Below are 23,297 nucleotides of genomic sequence, written 5' to 3' on the forward strand. Positions count from 1 at the left end.
TAATCAACCATGTCTCACTGGGCAAAGACTGTTAGTTCTGCTTTTCAAGTATCCAACAGTCTCCTTAGATATAGTTCGTATGTATATGCTCTTAATTATATTATGTCAATCAACAAAATCATCCTTTAGTAAACAAGTGAGTTATCCTCATTTAACACAAAAGCATTAAATCTGAAGGCATCTTTTCTATTTTGCAGACTTTCACTGGTATGTAACGTATCCGTTAATGTAAAAAAATCCCGGTATGTTTGTTTATATCCATTCACAGGTAGCCAGAGTGTTCATTCTGCGGCCCAGACAGAAGATGCCCCCTACCTGCTCCTGGAGGACTCGCATTACAACCAGACCCACTCAAACACACACTCCCTCACACAGTCAAACACACACTCTGTTGAACACGCACTTGCTGATCCACACTCGCCAGCAGAAACACACGAGCCCTCGTTGTCCGCCGCAGACGCAGAAATACGCGCAGACATTCTCACAGTTACTGACACACACGTCGTCACACACACAGAAACAGAAACTGGCAAACACTCACAAACACACCCGGCCATCTTGGTGGAGCTGCAACAGGTGCCCGCGGTCCAGGCAGCCAACACGGAGAGGTATGAGCCAACAGCTGGGGATCTGATTCAGTGTTTGCTTCAAGGGCACTATTACGCTATGAGATGTAATTCACAACACACGTATGCCATAAAACTGCTCATTGTGTTATACTCTCATAAAAGCATCAGCATTAATTTACTCCTTGTTTATAGCTTATAGGGAACAAAACTTTATGTCAAATTGTGAAAATAGATTTTAATTTTTTTTTAAAGATCAGTCCTGTGATCTTGTGTTTTCAGACGTGGAGGAGATTAATTTAATCGATTAATCAGATTGAGTCATTTTTTATAAAGATATAAAAGTAAGATTTTCTCTGTATATTTTCTAGTTTCTTCCCTCGTCTGTGACAGTAAGCTGAATATCTTTGACTTGTGGACACAAAACTGGACATTTGAGTACATCATCTTGTGCTTTGGGAAACACTGATCCACATCCTTCACCATGTTTTGACATTTTCTAAATCAAACAACTAATCGATTTATCGAGAAAACAATCTATGGATTAATCGACTATGAAAATAATCAGTAGTTGCAGCCTTATCCAACGACTAACGACTGTGTAGAAGCTTGCCTGTACGTCTGCTTTTTTCACTCATTTTTATCAAACTGAATTAAGTTTCCTTTTCTTTTGACAGCATAATAATAGTTTATTTATACAAATGAACAGGAAAATATCAGCTTTTAAAATTGCATCTACCTGTTTCCGTTTCTGTCCCTCTCTAGTAATGACTTTGATGAAGGTCTGGACCCAGATGTTAGCCTGGCAGACATGTATCGCTGGAAGGTTTCTGCTTACGCTCCCTGCAGCTCCACCTGTACAACAGGTAAACATCAACATACAGTTAATCTAATCTGTCTTCATGTTAGAGCGACAAAGGTCAGTTTAAAAGATTTTTGTGAATTTTGAGAGGCAGTGAGTCGCGCTGGACACCTCTCTGATTTGCATGAAGCCTGGGTTCAACTTTATGCGACTGAGGAGCGGGCAACTCGACGTCTCGCTTCTCAAAGGTCGCTACGGCGCTACCAGAATGAGTCGCCGGGTTGCTTCCATAGACAATTGATGAAAAATGTGTTGATTTACTCAATCCCCACAAGCCCCGGTGTTAAAATGCCCAACTTTATCAATAATAATAATAATAATAATAATAATAATATATTTTATTTGTAATGCAATTAACCGGTTTAAGGTTTTGGTTTCTATAGCTACGTTCCCTCATCATGACAACAGCAGGAGATGGGGAGGGGGTTTAATTTAAATTCAGGCTTAAAGTTCTGTGTAATTAATGGCGTGCCCCTTTAAGTGACAGGTGGGTGGCGTCACAAGCGTAGACTGTAGATCTGTAGCTCCTTCCACGCCGCACCTTTTTGCCCATTTGTATATTAGTGGACGCCAGACACTGCCAAGAGGGCGACGGCTAGAGCCACCGGCAACTTTAAGTTTCGTTTTGGCTCTTCAGAAACCTATGGGTGACATCACGGGGACGGCGTCCATGATTTATACAGATTTATATCCATGGCCGTAACAGAGAAAATATTGCGCCAGTCTTCCCTGCCTGCACCTTGTCCATTATTGTCCTGACTCAGCTGCACATTCAGTGTACACTTACATGCATGTTGTTGATCTATTCAATTCAATTCAATTTTATTTATAGTATCAAATCACAACAAGAGTTATCTCAAGACACTTTACAGATAGAACAGGTCTAGACCACACTCCAGAATCCACAAGGACCCAACAGTTCCAGTAGTTTCCTCCAGAGCAAGCAACAGTGCGACAGTGGCGAGGAAAAACTTCCTTTTAGGCAGAAACCTCGGTTAGACCCAGGCTCTTTGGAGGCGTGTCTGACGACCGGTTGGGATTAGAATGAAGAGTTTGTTTGTAGTAGTTCTTTGTAGCATAAGTAGATCTATATCTGCATTCTGTGTACTCTGTTGTGTGTCTGTGTGTGTTGCCAGGTATCACCACTAGCTATGCCCTTTGTGTCCGATATGATGGTACTGAAGTGGATGACGGTTACTGTGACTCTCTGACCAGACCTGAGCCCACTCATGAGTTCTGCACTGGGAAGGAATGTCCTCCAAGGTACTTCTTTTACTGACTGACTGACTGGACTAAAACCCTGATGTGGAACTCTTGGACAAAGACTTAACAAATAAGTGGTGATTTGCTTGGGTGAGAGATCAGAAAAGCAAATACATTTCAGGTGAGATGGCATATGGACATGTCGAATTAAGGTTATCTACTAAATTAAACATATAGATATGCACATTTCCGTGTTTTTGAATCTCCTAAGATCATAAACTTACCTAAACAAAGTAAGGGGGGGAAACTAATCAATGTAAAAATCTAAATTTGGGGATTTCTGTTGCAAATTCAATACATTAGGATTATGTATTTCAAATAAATAGTGTTGAATTGTATGTGTTGAATGGTTTTATTCACCACGTCTCTCAAACTGTATCAAAGACCTAACCAATCTGACCTATTGCACCATCTTGACACTTTCTCCTCAGATGGGAGACCAGTGGTTGGAGTGAGTGCTCTCGAACCTGTAGTGAGGGCGTTCAATATCGTACTGTGCGCTGCTGGAAGATGCTGTCGCCCGGCCTCGACTCATCTGTCTACGATTCACTGTGTCTGTCACATGACCTCCACAAACCAGCCAATAGGAAGGTGTGCCTTGGCCAGAGCTGCGGACCCCAGTGGGAGGTGTCTGAGTGGTCAGAGGTAAGATGTTTCAGGTGGAGGTTTGTGCAATGTGTCGACATTGATGGCTCATCCCATCCAAACGTTTGATGTCTTGAAATCTGATATTGCTGTGGTCAAAGCAGCAAAAACATGAAGCGATGTCCAATGTTCATTAAAAGCTTTAAAGTATTTAGAATACTTGAAACAATGTGCAGTCTACATTAACAAAGTCTCTCAAAACACACAGAAACACACACACACACACACACACACACAAACACACACACACATCGGCGATCTTCTCTGCCTGAACACAAGTCAGAGAGCTGGCTATCGTACCCTGGACACACACACACACACACACGCACACACACACACCAATGCATGCACGCACACACACACACACACACACACACACGACGGCTGTTCACACAATACAATAATGTGAGCTGTTTAAATTAGCTGGATGCATGGTTAAACCTCATTAACAATGTATTTACCCTTTGGCGTACTGGGATGTTTAATCTGTTACACGCCACACCTTCTAACTCAGAGAGACAACAGAGCAGCATGAAATGACAGTCACTACAAAAAAAAAACAAAGTAGCAAAAGCATCCTGCATGTTGATTAGTCATGGCAACTATATTAATAATCTAATAAATCGGTTTGCCACTTTTTATCTAAAAAAGTTTTTAAAAAAAACACAAAACTAGACTATCAGCTCCACACAACTCAGTGAACAGAGTGAGATAGTGAATATAGGGATCTCTTCTGAAGAGTCCATCATGTCTTTTTAATCCTCAGTGCCCTCCTTGGCTACTAGCAACTGTGTGGAGGAGGGGGGGGGGGGGGGGGCACGTGCGCGATCACAGAAGGCTTGTATCATGTAGGCGCGCTGACACTGTTGTTGTCAATGGTTAGAATTCCTCATCGGGGAAAACAGAAACTACGCACTATAGCTTTAAATGGGAATATTTTCTAGTTTCTTTGCTCCTCTGTGACAGTAAAATTAATATCTTTCATCATCCGGGGTTTTGGGAAATACTGATCACCAATTTGCACATTTTTCTGACACTTTATAGACCAAACAACTAATAGATTAAGTGAGAAAATAATCAATAGATCAGTCAACTATGAAAATACTTGTTAGCTGCAGCGCTAGTATTGATCTTAGCGCGTGCGTGTGTGTGTGTGTGTGTGTGTGTGTGTGTGTGTGTGTGTGTGGTGTGTGTGTGGTGTGTGTGGGTGTTGTGTGGTGTGTGTGTGTGTGTGTGTGTGTGTGGTGTGTGTGTGTGGTGTGTGTGTGTTTTAGTGCTCGGCGCCATGTGGCTCTTGGGGTGACCGTACTCGGGAGGTTCGTTGCTCCACGGAAATGAGACCATGTAACAAGTCTTCTCAGCCAATCGAAAGTGAGGAATGTGAAGGGCCGCCCTGTGACAGAAGATGGACAGTTTCTGACTGGGGACCTGTGAGCGTAACAACACACACACACACACTGAACACACACACACACACTAAACACACACACACACACGACCAGGCATTTTAACACTTATTCAAAATTACAGTCTCAGTTTTACATGTCAATTAAAAGAAATGTCTGTGTATGGGTCAGTGCTCCGGTGTGTGTGGAGAGGGAAGGATGGCGCGTGCAGTGACGTGTCGATCGTCGGGTGGGGTAGTGATGTCAGAGGAGCAGTGTGACCAATCACTGCGCCCGCTGGCCATCTATCCCTGTGGTGACAGAGACTGCGCCCCCCACTGGGTCGAACAGGAATGGCAACAGGTAAATGCATAAAGTTTGGGCTTTCTTTGCGATACCGGTGTTAAAACAATACTTTGACAGAGAAACTCTTTCTTTTTGCCTGAGGAAGGTCTCGTACCGAAACGTTGTCAGCTGTTAAATGTGTCTTTGCAAGTTAAACAGTGTGCACAGAAACACTTTTGACCACCTACTCGTCTTCCTCTAACAAACCTGTCTCAGGTTAACCCTCATGTTGTCAGAAAAAAGCAATAATAGTGTTAAAAAAATGTCTTTTTTTTTCCTCTGGAAACGATACTTGCACCATGGGCTTACGAGGTGCCATTGAACGCACCATTAAGTCCCATCTGTGTTGTATCTCCACAACTCGGACTCTGGGCACCAGAGAGCAGCGCAGGCATTACGTGGCACTGAAATCTGCCTTGTCCTTCAGTCCGGTAGATACCGGTTGTTTAGGAACGGGTTTGGGTACCCAAGCCTAATTGATATATAATATATATATATATATATATATATATATATATTATATAATATATATATATATATATATTACACACCGGCCACTTTATTAGGTACACCTGTCCAACTGCTCGTTAACACTTAATTTCTAAGCAGCCAATCACATGGCGGCAACTCAGTGCATTTAGGCATGTAGACATGGTCAAGAGAATCTTCTGCAGTTCAAAACCGAGCATCAGTATGGGGAAGAAAGGTGATTTGAGTGACTTTGAACGTGGCATGATTGTTGGTGCCAGAAGGGCTGGTCTGAGTATTTCAGAAACTGCTAATCTACTGGGATTTTCACGCACAACCATCTCTAGGGTTTACAGAGAATGGTCCGAAAAAGAAAAAAACATCCAGTGAGCGGCAGTTCTGTGGGCGGAAATGCCTTGTTGATGCCAGAGGTCAGAGGAGAATGGCCAGACTGGTTGGAGCTGATAGAAGGGCAACAGTGACTCAAATAACCACCCGTTACAACCAAGGTGGGCAGAAGAGCATCTCTGAACGCACAGTACGTCGAACTTTGAGGCAGATGGGCTACAGCAGCAGAAGACCACATCGGGTGCCACTCCTTTCAGCTAAGAACAGGAAACTGAGACTACAATTTGCACAAGCTCATCGAAATTGGACAATAGAAGATTGGAAAAAACGTTGCCTGGTCTGATGAGTCTCGATTTCTGCTGCGACAGTCGGATGGTAGGGTCAGAATTTGGCGTCTACAACATGAAAGCATGGATCCATCCTGCCTTGTATCAACGGTTCAGGCTGGTGGTGGTGGTGTCATGGTGTGGGGAATATTTCTTGGCACTCTTTGGGCCCCTTGGTACCAATTGAGCATCGTTGCAACGCCACAGCCTACCTGAGTATTGTTGCTGACCATGTCCATCCCTTTATGACCATAATGTACCCAACTTCTGATGGCTACTTTCAGCAGGATAATGCGCCATGTCATAAAGCTGGAATCATCACAGACTGGTTTCTTGAACATGACAATGAGTTCGCTGTACTCAAATGGCCTCCACAGTCACCAGATCTCAATCCAATAGAGCATCTTTGGGATGTGGTGGAACGGGAGATTCGCATCATGGATGTGCAGCCGACAAATCTGCGGCAACTGTGTGATGCCATCATGTCAATATGGACCAAACTCCCTGAGGAATGCTTCCAGCACCTTGTTGAATCTATGCCACGAAGAATTGAGGCAGTTCTGAAGGCAAAAGGGGGTCCAACCCGTTACTAGCATGGGGTACCTAATAAAGTGGCCGGTGAGTGTATATATATATATATATATATATATATATATATATATATATATCTCTTGTCTGTGTGTGTGCTAGTGTAATGCTACATGTGGGCGTGGTGCGCGGCAGCGTCAGGTGGTGTGTGCTGGGCTGGAAGCCGGTGTGTTCAAAGAGTTTCCGGACACCAGCTGTGACCAAAGCAACAAACCAGAGACCGGCTCGTCCTGCTTCCAGAGACCCTGCTCCAAGTGGTTCACCACATCCTGGTCTCAGGTAACTGTCTGTCTGTCTGTCTCTCTGTCTGTCTGTCTGTCTCTCTGTCTGTCTGCTGTTCTTGTCTGTCTCTGTCTGTCTGTCTGTCTCTCTGTCTGTCTCTGTCGTTGTCTGTCTGTCTGTCTGTCTCTCTGTCTGTCTGTCTCTGTCTGTCTGTCTGTCTGTCTGCTCTTCTGTCGTCTGTCTGTCTCTCTGTCTGTCTCTCTGTCTGTCTGTCTCTCTGTCTGTCTGTCTCTCTGTCTGTCTGTCTGTCTCTCTGTCTGTCTGTCTCTCTGTCTGTCTGTCTCTCTGTCTGTCTGTCTCGTCTCTCTGTCTGTCTCTGTCTGTCTGTCGTCTCTGTCTCTGTCTGTCTGTCTGTCTGTCTGTGTCTGTCTCTCTGTCTGTCTCTCTGTCTGTCTGTCTGTCTCTGTCTCTCTGTCTGTCTGTCTGTCTGTCTGTCTGTCTGTCTGTCTGTCTGTCTGTCTGTCTCTCTGCTCTGTCTGTCTGTCTCTCTGACGATACGACATCACAATACTTATGTCACGATATGTAGTGCTGCTCAGTTCTGAAATCCTAATCACAATTATTTTGGTCAATATTGAAATCATGAATTTTTTACACATTGCATTTATTTAACTTGAAAAACAGTGAAACTATTCTACAAATCAACCTTTTACCTTGGGTTTACCTTAATACTTTTACTACTTAATACTTTTTTTCTGAATTTCCCTTCAGAACACAGGACAAAAAGAAGTTAACTTGCTTGCTACTTACTTAATTTTCCCTTATTACATTGTTTTTGTGATTGTTAGAAGACTAAAATCAAAACTGTGACAAAAATTTGATTTATTGCATTGCCCTAACAATATATTATTGCCATTTTAAACATATTGCGATATTGCAATTTATTACATCTTTTTCAACTTCACATTTTGTTACCAAAGAAACTTTTTTTAGTTTTCACTAAAAAGATACATTTGAGCAATTTGTATTAAAAAAGATTGATAATTGACATCTATGTATCAACAGTATTGTCACGGAAAAAATATTGCAACACTATGATGGAAAGATTTTTTTCTCCCACTCGTCTAATTCAGTAAATTAGTGTCTGCGTTTGATGTCTATACATTTTATTATCTTGCTTTTGAAGGTCTAAGTAAAATGTCCTGTCCCCTCCTGCTCCTCCAGTGCAGTAAGACCTGTGGGAGCGGGGTCCAGGTTCGGGAAGTGAAGTGTTACCAGGGGGAGGAGCTGGTCACCAGGGGCCACAGCTGCGACTCCGCCCTCAGACCAGAAGCCAGACAGAGCTGTGAAATCCAGAGCTGTCCGACGGAGGCACCAGGTACAAAAACAAGCAGGTGGAGCACATGGAAACGTGTATTCCCGCATGCATTGCTCTACCAGAGTGTTGTTCTGATAAATGAAGTCAAGCATTTAGACTTTTTCCAACATGTTTCAGACTTATTTGTGGGTTTTTGTGTGTCTGTCCAGCAGCAGTCCCGGCAGCATCAGTAGTAGCAGAAGACTCCTGCCAAGACAAACCAACAGCCAACTGTGCCCTGGTCCTAAAGGTGAAACTGTGTTCCCATTGGTACTACAGGAAGGCCTGCTGCCAGTCCTGTAAGGCACCCAGACCCTGAAGTCTTAACTCTCACCTCAAACTCCTACACACAAACCACTGGTACCAAAGGTCACATTACACTAAAAATGGTGCTACACAAAAAGCCTGCTGCTAACAATGTAAGGCTTCACGACTCATTTTAACTTTGTAAAGACTGGTTCAGACCAAAGATTTGCGACCAAACAAGTTGAAACTTGCAATGTTTTGGTGTGCAGCGTTCAGAAAGCCGCCAGTTTACACCAATGCAACTAAACAGGATGCCTGTATCATCTGCATGAAAACAACCCTTGTACTTACGTTCCAAGTTCCGACTTTCAGGCTTTTTTTGTAGCTTGATATCATTTGTAGCTCCTTAAAATATTAATGAGGATCGTGATAGTTGCCACAGTTGTATTTCTAGTAGAGATGAAATGGGGAGAACATTTTATTTCTCTGATTCACTGATTTTTTTTCCCTAACGCCGCTCCCTCTCTTCAGTCCCTCTCTAGCTCGCTCGACCACACACACGGTGCTCGTGGGCGACCGTCGAGCCTCGGTCTAAACCGCAGCCATTTCGACCAGTTGCCAGTTTGTGACTGACTCGACCCGCTGACTTCTCCATTGGCTGTTGGAACTAAATACTAAAACCAGCCTCTGGCGACTTAAACAGCTGAGTCGCAGCAACACCATCAGCTGGTTTGACTCGAGCTGAGACGGTTCGGACTACGCCTGCACGATTAATCATTATAAGATCGCCATCTCGACCGACTCTGTCACGATTTTTAATAGATTTTTTATTTACTTTTTTTGACTGATTCTCATTTAATTTTACGAGCCAACTGCATCACAAACACTGCTACTTTCTTCTGTGAGAATTAAACACCGACCGTATAAAATAGGTTATCTCCCTTCTCTTCATTGAAGCCTCCATGTGTACAGGTGCGTGGCGATGCCCAATGTGCTATAGGTGCCAAAAAAGTTCATTTCATTTCCCCCCCCCCGAATCGTGCAGGCCTAGTTCGGACCACTGCAACCTTTTCCTGCAACGCTCTCAAACGGTTTTCTCTATCACTGATGTCAAAGGTCAACCTGATTTTACCTCCTACCTGTCGTCGTTATACCTTTAAATCTTTTTTTTTTTTTTCCTGGCACCTAGAACTGATTCAGAAAGTACATTTGTTTTTGTATGTGGTAGTTACATCATCACTACTAAAGATTTACGATCTACATCACTCCAAGTGCTTCTTTTGATAATTTCCATTTTGTTTCTGTCGACTTTAAATGATGAATGTGTTTTACGATGATAACATCGTGGTGGGTTTCTCAAAAAGGATCTCACTCTTTAACTAAAAATGTCAAATGACTTACGTTGTAGCTTGTTGCGCCGACTGCAGCGATCTCGCTGAATACTGAACTTATTTCAAAGATTGTTGTTCCCATCGGTCACTTAGGCACAAAAACATGGTTTCTAGGTTAAAAACCAAAATAAAGTAACCCTTTAAGGTGCTATGTTCTGCTTAACCCTTGTGTTGTCTTCCCTTTCGGGACCCTTTTGTGTCCCTCGGGTCAAATTAACCCGTGACTTATTTGGGGTTTTAAAAACAATTCTGAAATAAGATTTTACTTCATAATCTACTAACAGATATTGTCTTTATCTCAATTTCAAACAATTGAGATAACATCTATGTTTAGTGAATGCATCAGTCTCTACTGGCACACAATTAAACATGGAAGTGGGGTTCGTTTTTTGTCATAAGATTAAAATTCATGTTAAAAATCCACTGTGATTATTATTATTACTTGGAAAAAGTGGTCATATCCAGGATAATTTTCTGAATTGAGTCAGGAATACATGTTTATCACAGAAAATAAGGCAATGCCGTTTATTTTCAGGTAGAAAAACAAAGTAACTTTAAAAATTTTGAAATGGGTCAATTTGACCCGAATACCATACAAGGGTTAAGAGAGTGCATCAGAAGCACATGAAAGCCATGTGGCAGCTTTGTTGTAACTGTGGCAACAGATAAGTACAGGCTGGACCAGGGATAACCCCCCCCCCCCCCCCTTCTCCTCCCCACAGCCTTGGTCCCATCCTGCAATTAACAGAGTTACTCCCAACTTTACTGTTGCTCCTTTCTAAACACGGTACCAAAAAAAACTTGTTGCTTCTCCGTAGTGACGAGCTGATCCGTGTCACAGCTCCATCTTAAACTCCTTTTGGAGCCACACACATCTTCATACAACTTCTTTTCCCACAAAAGGAGGTTGGAAACAGACTTTCATGTGAAAAAACACTCTATACAAAAAAAGATTCTTGATGCTAAAAGATTTGATTGAAGTGCTGTGAAAAGTAGAAAAGTAGCATATCCAGGTGCAGTAACTTGTGAGAACCTGGTTTTATTTCTGTAGACGTCTCAGATGTGAGTTCAAGAAGGAATGAAATGAAAAGCACCACTCCAGAAACAGGAGATGCTGGCCTGAGAACAGAAGACTTGCACAAACACCGCTCAGCCCAGGACCAGCTGAGGAGCGTGAGTGTGGTACTGAAACCAACATGGCTGCCAGCGAAGGCGCTCATCTCTCCGATACACTGTGTCCAGACGGCCCAGAGTGTCGCAGAGCTGCTGCTGTTTTTGTTGTTTTTGCTTACTGTATCACACGTAACAAATAAAAGATCAGCTGTTTTTAACAGGCATCTGTGTCTGACTTACTGCTACCATGGTGACAAACACTGGCCTGACCCTGGTCCTGGATGTAGTGCAGCCCTGAAATAAAAAGTGAAGCCAAAGCTGAAGTGGCTTGAACCTGTTTTCTAGCTCATTTCCAGCAGGGGGCGGCTCCACATAAACGTCTGTCTCTATAGAAGTCAATCAGTGTTGCCAAGTCCGCTTATTATAAGCGACTTTGGGCTTGTTTTTCTTTAAAGTCGCTTACAAATATTGGTTGTCGCGGGTCGTGTTTTTTTTGGGCTTGTTACTGAAGTGTAGCTGCTTATTTGGGCTTGTTCCCAGCTCCAAAATAAGTTGTAAAGCAGATATTTTCTATGTTATTTAAACGTAGGCGTTTGATTTCTCGGTCCCGCCCCTTTTCCCCATACACACTGGAGACAGCAGAGTTATTTCCCGCCCACCTCCTGCTTCTAATTGGCTCTGACCCAGATGGTAACGAGTACCAGCCAATCAGAGGTTCACCTTTCAGTCTCGGAAGCTTTGTCCATTATTTTTTTAATTTTTTTTTACTTTTCAACAGGTGGCAGCAACCACCCGGAGTAAAATGTTAGGAGTCCATTTAGACTAGAGACTAGATACGATGTGATCAAGAAGGATTTTAATACACAAGGGTTGAAGACAGAACAACTAACAGCCGTCACACTGTGATCCTTATTAGTCTTAAAACGACTTCCACAGATATAGTTAATTTCATATTCTTTATCTCCTGTCTAGTTTCTACACAGCGTTCCTTGTTTTTCCAGAGAAGTGCTGCCGTGTGAGGTAACTTCTACAGTGGGCGGTCACAGATCTACAGCATGGTTACTCGGCTTTACACACACAGCAACAACATTCATGCACAAAGCTGGTGTTTAAACATTAATACATAGTTGAATGACATTACATCATAAGGCTTGTAGGGAAAATGTGGTGAAATAGAGCCGCGAAGTTCCTCCCTCTTCCGGTGGACCTCATGGGACCTTATTTTAGTTTATATATATAATACAATATGCACAGTAGTCAACGGGGAGAGACATATTTTTGGGGGATTGAGCCATGAATTACACACATGATGCTCGTCCCTTTTAAAAAGTAATTTTGGAACTGAAGAAAGTCTGAGTTTGCTGTAGATTTGTCGCAGCACCACCTAATTTCGTGTGAAATTGTCATGGAACTTCACGCTGTATTTTGCTCTTGCTCAATGTACGTCACCTCGCTCAATGTACGTCACCTTGCTCAATGTACGTCACCTCGCTCAATGTACGTGACCTTGCCTAATGTACGTGCACCTTGCCTAATGTACGTCACCTCGCCTAATGTACGTCACCTTGCTCAATGTACGTCACCTTGCCAAGTACGTCACCTTGCTAATGTACGTCACCTGCCAATGTAGTCCCTGCCTAGTTTCGTCACCTTGCCTAATGTACGTCACCTGCCTAATGTACGTCACCTTGCTCAATGTACGTCACCTTGCTCAAGTACGTCACCTTGCTAATGTACGTCACCTTGCCTAATGTACGTCACCTTGCCTAATGTACGTCACCTTGCCTAATGTACGTCACCTTGCCAATGTACGTCACCTCGCTCAATGTACGTCACCTCGCTCAATGTACGTCACCTCGCTCAATGTACGTCACCTTGCCTAATGTACGTCACCTCGCCTAATGTACGTCACCTCGCTCAATGTACGTCACCTTGCTCAATGTACGTCACCTTGCCTAACTACGTCACCTTGCTCAATGTACGTCACCTTGCCTAATGTACGTCACCTTGCCTAATGTACGTCACCTGCCTAATGTAGTCACCTGCGCTCAATGTACGTCACCTCGCTCAATGTACGTCACCTCGCTCAATGTACGTCACCTCGCTCAATGTACGTCACCTCGCTCAATGTACGTCACCTGCCTCAACGTACGTCACCTTGCTCAATGCGTAACGTTCACCTTGCTCAATGTACGTCCCCCTCGCTCAATGTACGTCACCTGCCTCAAGTACGTCCACTTGCTCAATGTACGTCACCTCGCTCAATGTACGTCACCTTGCCTAACGTACGTCACCTTGCTCAATGTACGTCACCTCGCTCAATGTACGTCACCTTGCCTAACGTACGTCACCTTGCTCAATGTACGTCACCTTGCTCAATGTACGTCACCTTGCCTAATGTACGTCACCTTGCTTAATGTACGTCACCTGCTTAATGTACGTCACCTCGCTTAATGTACGTCACCTCGCTTAATGTACGTCACCTTGCTTAATGTACGTCACCTCGCTCAATGTACGTCACCTTGCTTAATGTACGTCACCTCGCTTAATGTACGTCACCTTGCCTAATGTACGTCACCTTGCTTAATGTACGTCACCTCGCTTAATGTACGTCACCTGCCTAATGTACGTCACCTCGCTTAATGTACGTCACCTTGCCTAATGTACGTCACCTCGCTTAATGTACGTCACCTCGCTCAATGTACGTCACCTCGCCTAACGTACGTCACCTCGCTTAACGTACGTCACCTTGCCTAATGTACGTCACCTTGCTTAATGTACGTCACCTGCCTAAATGTACGTCACCTTGCCTAATGTACGTCACCTCGCTTAATGTACGTCACCTTGCCTAACGTACGTCACCTTGCCTAACGTACGTCACCTTGCCTGGTGCCGTGCTTGCTCGCTAGCGGAGCAACGCTACCTTACCTGATGGGTTTTATCCCAAAATCGTTGTATCGGCCGAGAAGCGTCGGAACAAGCGAGATCCGTAGCTACATCCCATCTCACTAATGCGACTTAGGGGTGACAAGTCTTTCTAATGACTTATTTTCTGTTTTATACTGTTTTCACAGTCTTATACTTTTCAGTTTAACGACAAACTAGACTTTCTTGACTTAATTACAGTATCTTTTAAAATTAAATCTTGTAATTTGTGGCTAAATTCAACAGAATACATTTTTTTAATTTTGCTCCCCCTTCACTAACTGTACATATTCTCTCTGAAATAAGGGGCACGTTTAATCTTAAAACGGTGTGCACCTTGTTGCCGTGGTTTCCTGGTTGAATGACGGCTTAGAGATGCATTTTCTCTCGTTTCAGACCGTTCCCATGAAGTGGAGTATGTAGGACACGTTAATTCGTACGTCATCATTGGCGTGTTATCAAGACGCATGCTCTCTTTTTGATACATAACATGCCTTGTGGTGTGTATGTGTGTGTCCGCTGTACACAGCGCAGACACACGTGCAGATAGCTCACAATGCGTACACATAACTTAGCTTAAGAAAGTCGGCGTTCATGTTTACGCAAAGTCATGATGCCATGTTGCTCGTTTTGGTGGCTGTGTCTCTTGGTTAGCCAATCAGCAGAGACGGCTCTTTAACCCTCGTGTTGTCCTCTGGTCAAATTTGACCCGTTTTCAGGTTTTTTTGTGTGTGTTTTTTTTTAAATAAAAAAAAGGGGTCTTTGAAATAAGCGCTGAAAATGTCAAAATTAGAAATATTGAATAACTTTGGAAAATCTGTTTTTTTTTTTTTAAAGCACCCACAGCATTGAACAAAGGACAAAAATGTTGGAAGAAGCCGTAATAGTGTTGGAAAAAAGGGACCAAAACGTTTTAACGAGTTTAAAAGGGTTAAACTCGTGATAATAACACCAAGCGTCACCACACAAACCACACACACACACACACACACACAACACACACACCACACACACACACACACACACACACACCACACACACACACACACACACCACACACACACACACACACACCACACCACGGTGTTTAACGCACCCCCGTTTTAGTTTTAAATTAAACGTGTTGCTCCACCTGAAGCGGAGGGACTTTGCCTCTCTATGGGGACCAGCTGGAAGACCTGGACCATGTGCACAATACCGATTCTTTATGTGTGTTCAGGTTACATGAGTTCAGCCAGGAGGTCAGAGGTCAGAGTCCAGCGACCGGTTGTTCAGTTCAACTCAGTTTCCACGCTACATTAAATAAAAGCTCCTGCTCAGCCAGTAAAAGACGGACATCGGCCCTTTCTGTTAATCTCCAGGCTGCCGGATCAAAGGGAGAGTTATCTGAAACGGAGGATACGGTTTCCTTTTTGTTTTATTGTCCTGTTTAGGAGGACTTAAGGGATGCGCTTTTTTATACTAAAATGTACTTGTTTAATAATGAGAGCTGTAAAACAACCTTTGCTTTAGGGGGATTAGGGGGAGAACCGGGTCTTTAGAGGTCATAGAGGACCTCCAGCACAGTGGCCAGGGACCAGGCCTGGGTCTCACAGCTGAACGGGCAGTACTGGCCGTTCTCATTGGTCAGCTCTGGCAGACCCTTCCACGGAGACCTGGCAACACACCAACAATGGAAAATTAAACATAACAGTGTGTTTACCTTCCAGTCATTCTGTATATATGTTCACACATTCTCTGCAAATCTGGAAAATAACACTGATTTAAAGTGAATTTAAAACAATTCAATATCCGCTGGTTTTTAACCCTGAATGACTGTGCAAGGGGTGGGGTAAATAATCCCTGGTATTCAAACGGCCAATAGTAACAGTGCAACTATAGAAATGTTGGATTTCAACGTGTTTAACAAAGTGAAGTAGCTGGAGGACGGTCTTACCTCTCCAGGTGGGTGTAGTGTCGGGACAGGACGTTCTTCACCAGAGTGACGGTCTTAGCGTACGCGTCGTCTCCCAGCTGCTTGGCAAAGTAGAGCTTAGCACGCAGGAAGTAGCCCACCGGCCACAGCCACTCCTACACACACACCACACACGCACGCACACAACCACACAGAAACACACAAAAAACACACGCCCCAGAAAACACACACACAAAAAACGCACGCACACACGCACACCACACACACGCACGCGCACGCACACACACACACGCCACACACAAAAAACACGCACACACCACACCACACGCCACAGAACACACGCACGCACAGAAACAAACACACACACATGCAGAAACACACACACACACACGCACGCACAGAAACAAAACACACCACACACAGAAACACACGCACACACAAACAAAAAAACACCACGCACAGAAACACACACACACACAAAACACAGAAACACATACACACAAGATAATAAATTAGGGCTGTCAATCGATTCAAATATTTAATTTTAATAATAATTATTAATATATAATAGCAATTAATCGCATAATTGTCCGTAGTTATCTCACGATTATTTGCGAATAAATCCCGTTTTTCATCTGTTGGAAATGTCCTTTTAAAGGGTTTTTCAGGGGACTGAATGTTAGGTGAGGGTATCACGGCTCACCCGGTTCTCCAGGAACCTTCATCCCACCCCGGGTCTCCTCGTAGACCAGACCGGCGGCTGGCGGGTTGACCCCCCCTCCCTGGAAGTTTCTACTAGCCACCCACAACGCTACCGCTGCATCGCTTCTTCCAGAGCACTTTGCCTTAACTCGTTATTATCGGCTTCCCTTGGACCGCTCTAACTTATTTTAAAAATTTAAATCTAATTTGTAGCGCGCCATGTTTTAAAAGCTGGACACACACTTGTGTGCGGCTGTTTGTCTTTAACATTTGACAAATCTGTTAAATAACGTGTTGGTTAGCCAGAAGGAAGCGATGTGCCGCTGCAGCGCGGGGAGACTCACGGGGCCTTGGTGGTAGTTGAAGCCTTTTGCCAGGTTGTAGTTGTCGTTGTCCAGAGCGTTGTCATAGATACCACAGTACACCATGTCACTGGAACAGGACAAACACAATGTCAGGAAGACACTGAGTGTATATATGTATATATATATATATATATATATATATATATATTATATATATATAAGCAGTTCTACTGTATGTGTGTGTAAGAGGGTCTACTCCTCCCACTGCTGCTACCACCAAACTTATATTAACATTTTTTTAAGCATTAAGACATAATTACATACATATTTTACATTATGTATCCAGTATATATATAATATGTATGTATGTATGTATGTATGTATGTATGTATTGTATGTATGTATTTAATGTATGTATTACTTAGGGTCGAGGGTCTTCATTCCCAGTGGTCCCAGTAGTTTCTTCTCAGCCACGTCCAGAGCCGTCCATGCTCTCTCCACCGTGAACAGCTCTGGAGCCTTTAAATGCAGAGATCACGTCAAACCAGCCAATCACTACTCACCGATCGAGTCAAACCGGCCAATCACTACTCACCGATCGAGTCAAACCGGCCAATCACTACTCACCGATCGAGTCAAACCGGCCAATCACTACGCACCGATCGAGTCAAACCGGCCAATCACTACGCACCGATCGAGTCAAACCGGCCAATCACTACTCACCGATTGAGTCAAACCGGCCAATCACTACTCACCGATCGAGTCACTCAACACGGGCAGAGCCAGACATGGTCAACGTTCAGGGCTTAGTCCAGCTTTTTTAAATTAAGTTATAATTATTGAATGAAATTGAAGTGAGATGAACAAATTTGTATATATATTATATTTGTTTTTTTTAGAGAAAACTGATGTTAAAGCTTTCCTTTGGGGACAGAATTTGAAGTTGGGGAAGAAAAAAAAGGTAATTGCAACATACCACTTAACCCTCGTGTTGTCCTCCCGGGTCAGAAATGGACAAAGATTTGACATTTTTGTCCCTTTTTCAGACTTTTGTTTTAGTTTTGATAAACACCACCTTATTACCACTAGTTTTACACTACTTTTTGGACTTCATGGTCAATAACCCTCATTTTTATATAGAATTATACCTAATATTTGAGTTTAAAAAAAAAAAAAGAATTATTTTGACGATAGTTAAGATCAGAGGAACGTACAGATGAGTTTAGTCAGGGATGAAAGTGATCAATTTTACTTGCAAAGAGCGTTAAATGGAATCTAATCCATTTTTTTTGTGGTTATTTGGTTAAAAAGACACCCATATTTCAGATATAGACATTTTTTAAAAGGGTCAGATTTGCCCCAAGGACAACAGGAGGGTTAATATTAAATATGGCGATTCCCCTTTCCTCCCTTTACCCAACAAATTTAACGACTATCAGACAGAGGGTGCAGGTTTCAGTGGTTTACCACCCCCCGGGCAAAGGAATTTTGGGTCTCAGCTGGTGCACCAGGGGTGGAGGCTCGTAGCGTCCTTATAGATGCCTTTTTTGGCCCCGATCAGGGTTTTCCCTTTTGGGGTTTCGGGGTTTCCCCGACACCAAAACCCGCTTAAAAGGACCCGGAGGTGGTTCCCAGGGGAGTACAGGAAACCCCCTTGTCCCTGGAATACAGTGGAAGGGTTTATGGGTTTTTGGACAGTGATATTTTTTATCGAAAATAAGTCGGATTGTGTGTGTGTGGGCTTTGGGGTGTGTGTGGGTGGTGTGTGTGTGTGTGGTTGTGTATGATGTGGTGATTTACCATTTTGGGGTATTAACCCCAAAAGGGGAACAGGTTGGCATGGGCCCCCAAAACCCCAGCGAAACAGCGATTTAGGGAAACCAATATTCCCCCGGGGCCCGTCCTGGCAAAAAAAGGTGAAAGAAAACAAGTTCCATTTTTTAGTTGTAAAACATCAGAAAATGTGAAAAACAAATAGTAAACACATTAGATTAACAGAAATAAGTACAGAAATCTGCGAAGGTGCAATGAGAAGGCAAATTCCCTTTTTAACTGTTTTTGTAAAAGAAAGGGTTGGGGGATTTTTTTTGTGAGGATTTCGATGTTTTCCTTTCAACCCCGGGGGTTTGTGTGTGTGGGTGGGTGTGTTGTGTGTGTGTGGGTTGTGTGTGGGGGTGTGTGTGGGGTGTGTGGTGTGTGTGTGTGTGTGTGGTTGTGTGTGTGTGGGTGTGGTGGTGTTGTGTGGTGTTGTGAGAGAGAGAGATCTTTTGTGCGTTCCCTTGGAGTCGCGGGCACCCCTTTGCCTGCTCTCGCCTTCTCCATTTTGCCACAGTGCCCAGTTAAAGGGGTTTTTCCCCCAGTCCAAAAACCGTGGCCGGACCACGTAGTACCCCGTTAAAACCCCTAAAATGAGAGAAAGGTAAAAAAAGTGGTGGGGATGAGGGATAGTTTGGAAAGATGTAAATAGATGTAATAAATATATATAAAGTTCTCTTGGGGCATCGGGCTTTATGTAGTACCAGAAAAGGAAAGCAAAGTTTGTTGCTGCTGTAACTAATCAGAATTACATTCATTATGTCTTATATTACGACTAGGGCTGCCACGATTATGGCCAAAATGATAATCGCGATTATTTTGATCAAAATTTGATCGCGATTATTCTCACGATTATTGTTGATTTTAACCAAAACTAATTTTATTGTCACATAGGTATTTATAACTGGAGAGGGAGTGTGATGGACGCTACTCACAGAGAGACGGCTGACTCATTATGAACGGGTCCAGCACGGGTCGAACGGCGGTTTACACACGTCGTGTGTATTAACGTCTGTATCTTCACTGCGCTGCATTTTTATGAACTATGATGTTTGGCATGGGTCACATCTCTGGTCCAGGTCCAGGTCCCGGTCTCGGTCCAGCAGCTCCGTCTCCCACGCTGTTACTCTACAACTGAAGTAGCTGCATTCAGTAACTTCTTCTGTGTCTTCGCCGTAGCGGCCGCGATAACAGAGTTACCCGCGGAAACACTGGTACAAATACAGGTTTGCCCCCTCATACTTAACCAATATACAGCTGTGTTAATGAAAAATTAAAACTGTAGACATATATCAGAAGTGTGGACCGGCAGCCGCTGTGTGGCGGGGCGCGGAGAGTAGAGGAGAGAGAGTAGGACGAGAGAGCGTAGAAAGATCCCACACAGACACGGCTTTACAGACGAAATGGGTCATGTAACGCAAAATTAAACCGTATCCATATAAACAGCATTGCAGCGGATGCGAGGACATTAGCACCGGTGCGTCCCAGAAGAGCTAACAGCTAAAGACGCTACTAGCACCGACTAGCACTGGTCACTGCTGTGTCTGAAAAAAAACAAATGGGACAACGTGTTGCGTTTACTGGTAAACTGGTAAACCGTGAGACTGACGTATACCGACTGCTATCTGTTGAGTTTTCCTCCCGTTACTCTGTTCTCTGTGACTGGCTACATCTAGAAATTAGCTGCACGGGGTGCAGTGAACTACTCTGACTGGCTCATGAGCAGACGGCTTATGGAGCGGGAGATTGGCTTTGCAAAAAACCCGGAGCGTTCTATGAAATGATGCTTTATAAAAAAATAATCGCTCGATCACGTAAATTTGATCGTGGGAAGTCCAAATCGTGATCGCGATTTAAAATTCGATTAATTGTGCAGCCCTAATTACGACATTATCTTTTGTACATAGTATAGTTTAACACACACACACACCACAACACACACACACACACACACACACAACACACACACACACACACACACACACAACACACACACACACACACCCCACACTCTGTGTCCTACCTTTATCTCAGTTCATGTCTATTTGGATCCAGCATTTCTCTCTCTGAAGGAAATTCCTGTAGGTGGCGCTGCAGAGCCTCATGGATCACATCATACAGAGGCTGCTCCTACACACACACCCCACACACACACACACACACACACACACACACACACACACGTTTAATCGATTGACAGCACTAATATATTATTTTTCTCAATGCACATAATGTATGCACATAACGTGTGTGTGTGTGTGTGTGTGTGTGGTGTGTGTGTGTGTGTCTCAGTTGTACACACCACCTCTCCAGGAGTCTGGGGTCCACAGTCATCAGTGGGGTACATGCGTGTGACAGGGCAGCGAAGGATTTCATGCCCTTGAGGAACGTGGGTAGCGTAGTCCTGGACAAAAGCACATAGTCATTTTAAATAATAAAGTACATTATTAAAACATGATATTATATTCCCATTACGTCCTATTCCTTACCTGGATGCACTGCAGCCACCACCACACAGCATCCCGACAGTTGTACCGGGCACAGCGACCCTCACCCAGCAGGTTGGGGATCAAACCGTGACGCAGAGTCCCCGCAAAGGCCAGGATGATGTTGCTATGGAGACCACGAGACAGAGTGGTTCATTTCATAGTTAAGTTACTGAACGGCAGGCCACTAAAACAGCTTTTAAAGAAGACACAAACACGTATTAATGTAACCCATTAGGGGATTAACGAATAGTAGTCATCAACTACTCCCCAAGACTATTTTCACGGGATATATGCAATCTTGCCAATGAGGGTCAGAGTTAAGGCCAAGTGTGAACGGAGAACAGGCTATAAACAGTGCACATAACAGGTATAGATGAAGCCTACTAACCCCAATGAAACACTATCATAAAATTATTAAACTTCAGTTCCTTTGATGAACTGACAGTTACTCGCTGTCGCTACAGTCCTCATTTATTCTCCTCATTTTGCAATAGTATCGGACATTTTCTCCGATACCGCCTAAAATGAAATGCTGGTATCGGTATTTACGAGTACCCAAGTCTATGAACTTATTCAAGATTATGGAATTTAGTCAACTGTCAAACTACATAATAAAAGAAAGCTCTATGCTATTTATTCTCTGTATGTATTTGCTCATGTTTTTCAAAGGGTTCAACCAGAGCCAGGGACAATGATGGCAGTCATACTACATGTACATGCATACAGGGAAAGGTTGGTATCTTGAGTTCATAGAAACACACGTCTACGTACCGAGCTTCAATGTGTCTCCCAGTGAGCAGCATCAGTCCTCTGAGAGCGATGAAAGTGTCTCTGCCCCAACAACGGAAAATCCCAGAGGAGAAATGAGGAAGACCTAAAGAATATCAATAAGTACATTGGTTAAATCTGCATATACAGTACAAAGTATAAAGTGTACAGTGTATATATATAAAATCTTATCCACAGAGACACCATTAAAAGGTCTGTTGCTAGGGTACCTGCAGCCAATGAGACGCAGCACTGCTCCTTCTCGCCTGTGATTGGACTAATGCGGTACGGGACGCCCTCCAGTTTGGTTGAAAGAGGAGGGAGGGCAGGAAAGCGTCCGACACCACACATCTGAACAGAACCCAGCGCCAGGTAACGAACAAAGCTGGAGCCATTCTGGATGAAGCTGGTCGGACGTGGAAATGGAAAAGACACGCCACTCAACTGCAGTCCTTAAAATTCCTAATTTTACATTTCATTTTCACATCTCAACAATGCAATTTCCACAATCCCTACCCTACCTGGACATGAGCTTGTGAGTGGCGTCCAGGGCTGTGGTGTAGGTGGACACCAGGATGGCGTCAAAGTAACAAGGGATGAGGTAGCGGGGGATGTGTTTCAAGTAGTCGAACATGGCTCCCAACCACTCACCCACCTGCAGACAGGCAAGTGTGACAATGGATCATCTGTTCAATAATCAGGACCAGGACTGTGGCCACTTATCATAATGAACACCCACTGCCTGCTAAATATAGTCTCACACACACACACACACATTGATACCAGTAAATACAAATAACTAAAATAAAAGACAAATAAAGACAAATTACTGCCTTTAAGTGTCCCTTTAAGGCTGTAAAGGTCTCACCTGGGCCAGTGGTCCCTCTCTGTTTATCAGTCTGTTGGAGACAAAGTCTATCAGCCAGTCCCCCTGTCTGAGGTTAGCACACAGCGGATGGCCCAGGTCGTTGTTGGGACGGATGTCAGCCAGGACTGACATCAGACCTGCAGAGACACAACAACTACATTTACACTTTTGTCAAATAAATACCAAGGTACAATGAAGATGGATACTTTATTAATCCAAACCTCAAATTTCACTGTAACAGCAGCCTAGCAAAAAAGATAATGTGCAAAAAAACTATACAATACTTATCAATATAAACCTTTATCTATATACAAAATCGCTTAAAAAATGAGAGGGATTTTACTACGTACTGTATTTGCATGTGTCATGCTGTGAGGTGGACCTA

General features: G+C 43.6%; 2 protein-coding genes across 8 annotated transcripts in view; one reads left to right on the forward strand and one right to left on the reverse strand.

Moving 5' to 3' along the window:
- si:ch211-267e7.3 (ADAMTS-like protein 2) overlaps positions 1–11,332 on the forward strand; it is a 34,379-nt gene extending 23,047 nt beyond the window's left edge. For 2 of the 7 annotated variants that reach the window (XM_032532306.1, XM_032532308.1), the window contains exons 12-20: positions 269–608; positions 1,332–1,432; positions 2,565–2,691; positions 3,123–3,336; positions 4,611–4,766; positions 4,914–5,084; positions 6,899–7,075; positions 8,243–8,396; positions 8,546–9,879. In XM_032532306.1, coding sequence (XP_032388197.1) covers positions 269–608; positions 1,332–1,432; positions 2,565–2,691; positions 3,123–3,336; positions 4,611–4,766; positions 4,914–5,084; positions 6,899–7,075; positions 8,243–8,396; positions 8,546–8,694 — 1,589 coding nt within the window. In that variant the 3' untranslated portion in view covers positions 8,695–9,879. Of the gene's footprint in view, positions 1–268; positions 609–1,331; positions 1,433–2,564; positions 2,692–3,122; positions 3,337–4,610; positions 4,767–4,913; positions 5,085–6,898; positions 7,076–8,242; positions 8,397–8,545; positions 9,880–11,063 lie in introns of those variants that run through there. The other 5 variants (XR_004334472.1, XM_032532309.1, XM_032532310.1 and 2 more) reach the window with 5 other exon arrangements.
- A 4,010-nt stretch (positions 11,333–15,342) lies between these two features.
- Positions 15,343–23,297, reverse strand: part of LOC116699345 (glycogen debranching enzyme-like) — a 29,679-nt gene continuing 21,724 nt past the window's right edge. The window contains 13 exon segments of the mRNA XM_032531880.1: positions 15,343–15,705; positions 15,987–16,120; positions 17,012–17,099; positions 17,394–17,491; positions 18,440–18,514; positions 20,832–20,869; positions 20,872–20,917; positions 21,090–21,191; positions 21,277–21,400; positions 22,048–22,150; positions 22,275–22,450; positions 22,566–22,699; positions 22,913–23,049. Of these exon segments, the coding sequence (XP_032387771.1) occupies positions 15,588–15,705; positions 15,987–16,120; positions 17,012–17,099; positions 17,394–17,491; positions 18,440–18,514; positions 20,832–20,869; positions 20,872–20,917; positions 21,090–21,191; positions 21,277–21,400; positions 22,048–22,150; positions 22,275–22,450; positions 22,566–22,699; positions 22,913–23,049 (1,373 nt within the window). The 3' untranslated portion in view covers positions 15,343–15,587.

The sequence above is a fragment of the Etheostoma spectabile genome, chromosome 12, assembly GCF_008692095.1.
Source record: "Etheostoma spectabile isolate EspeVRDwgs_2016 chromosome 12, UIUC_Espe_1.0, whole genome shotgun sequence".
NCBI lineage: Eukaryota > Metazoa > Chordata > Actinopteri > Perciformes > Percidae > Etheostoma > Etheostoma spectabile.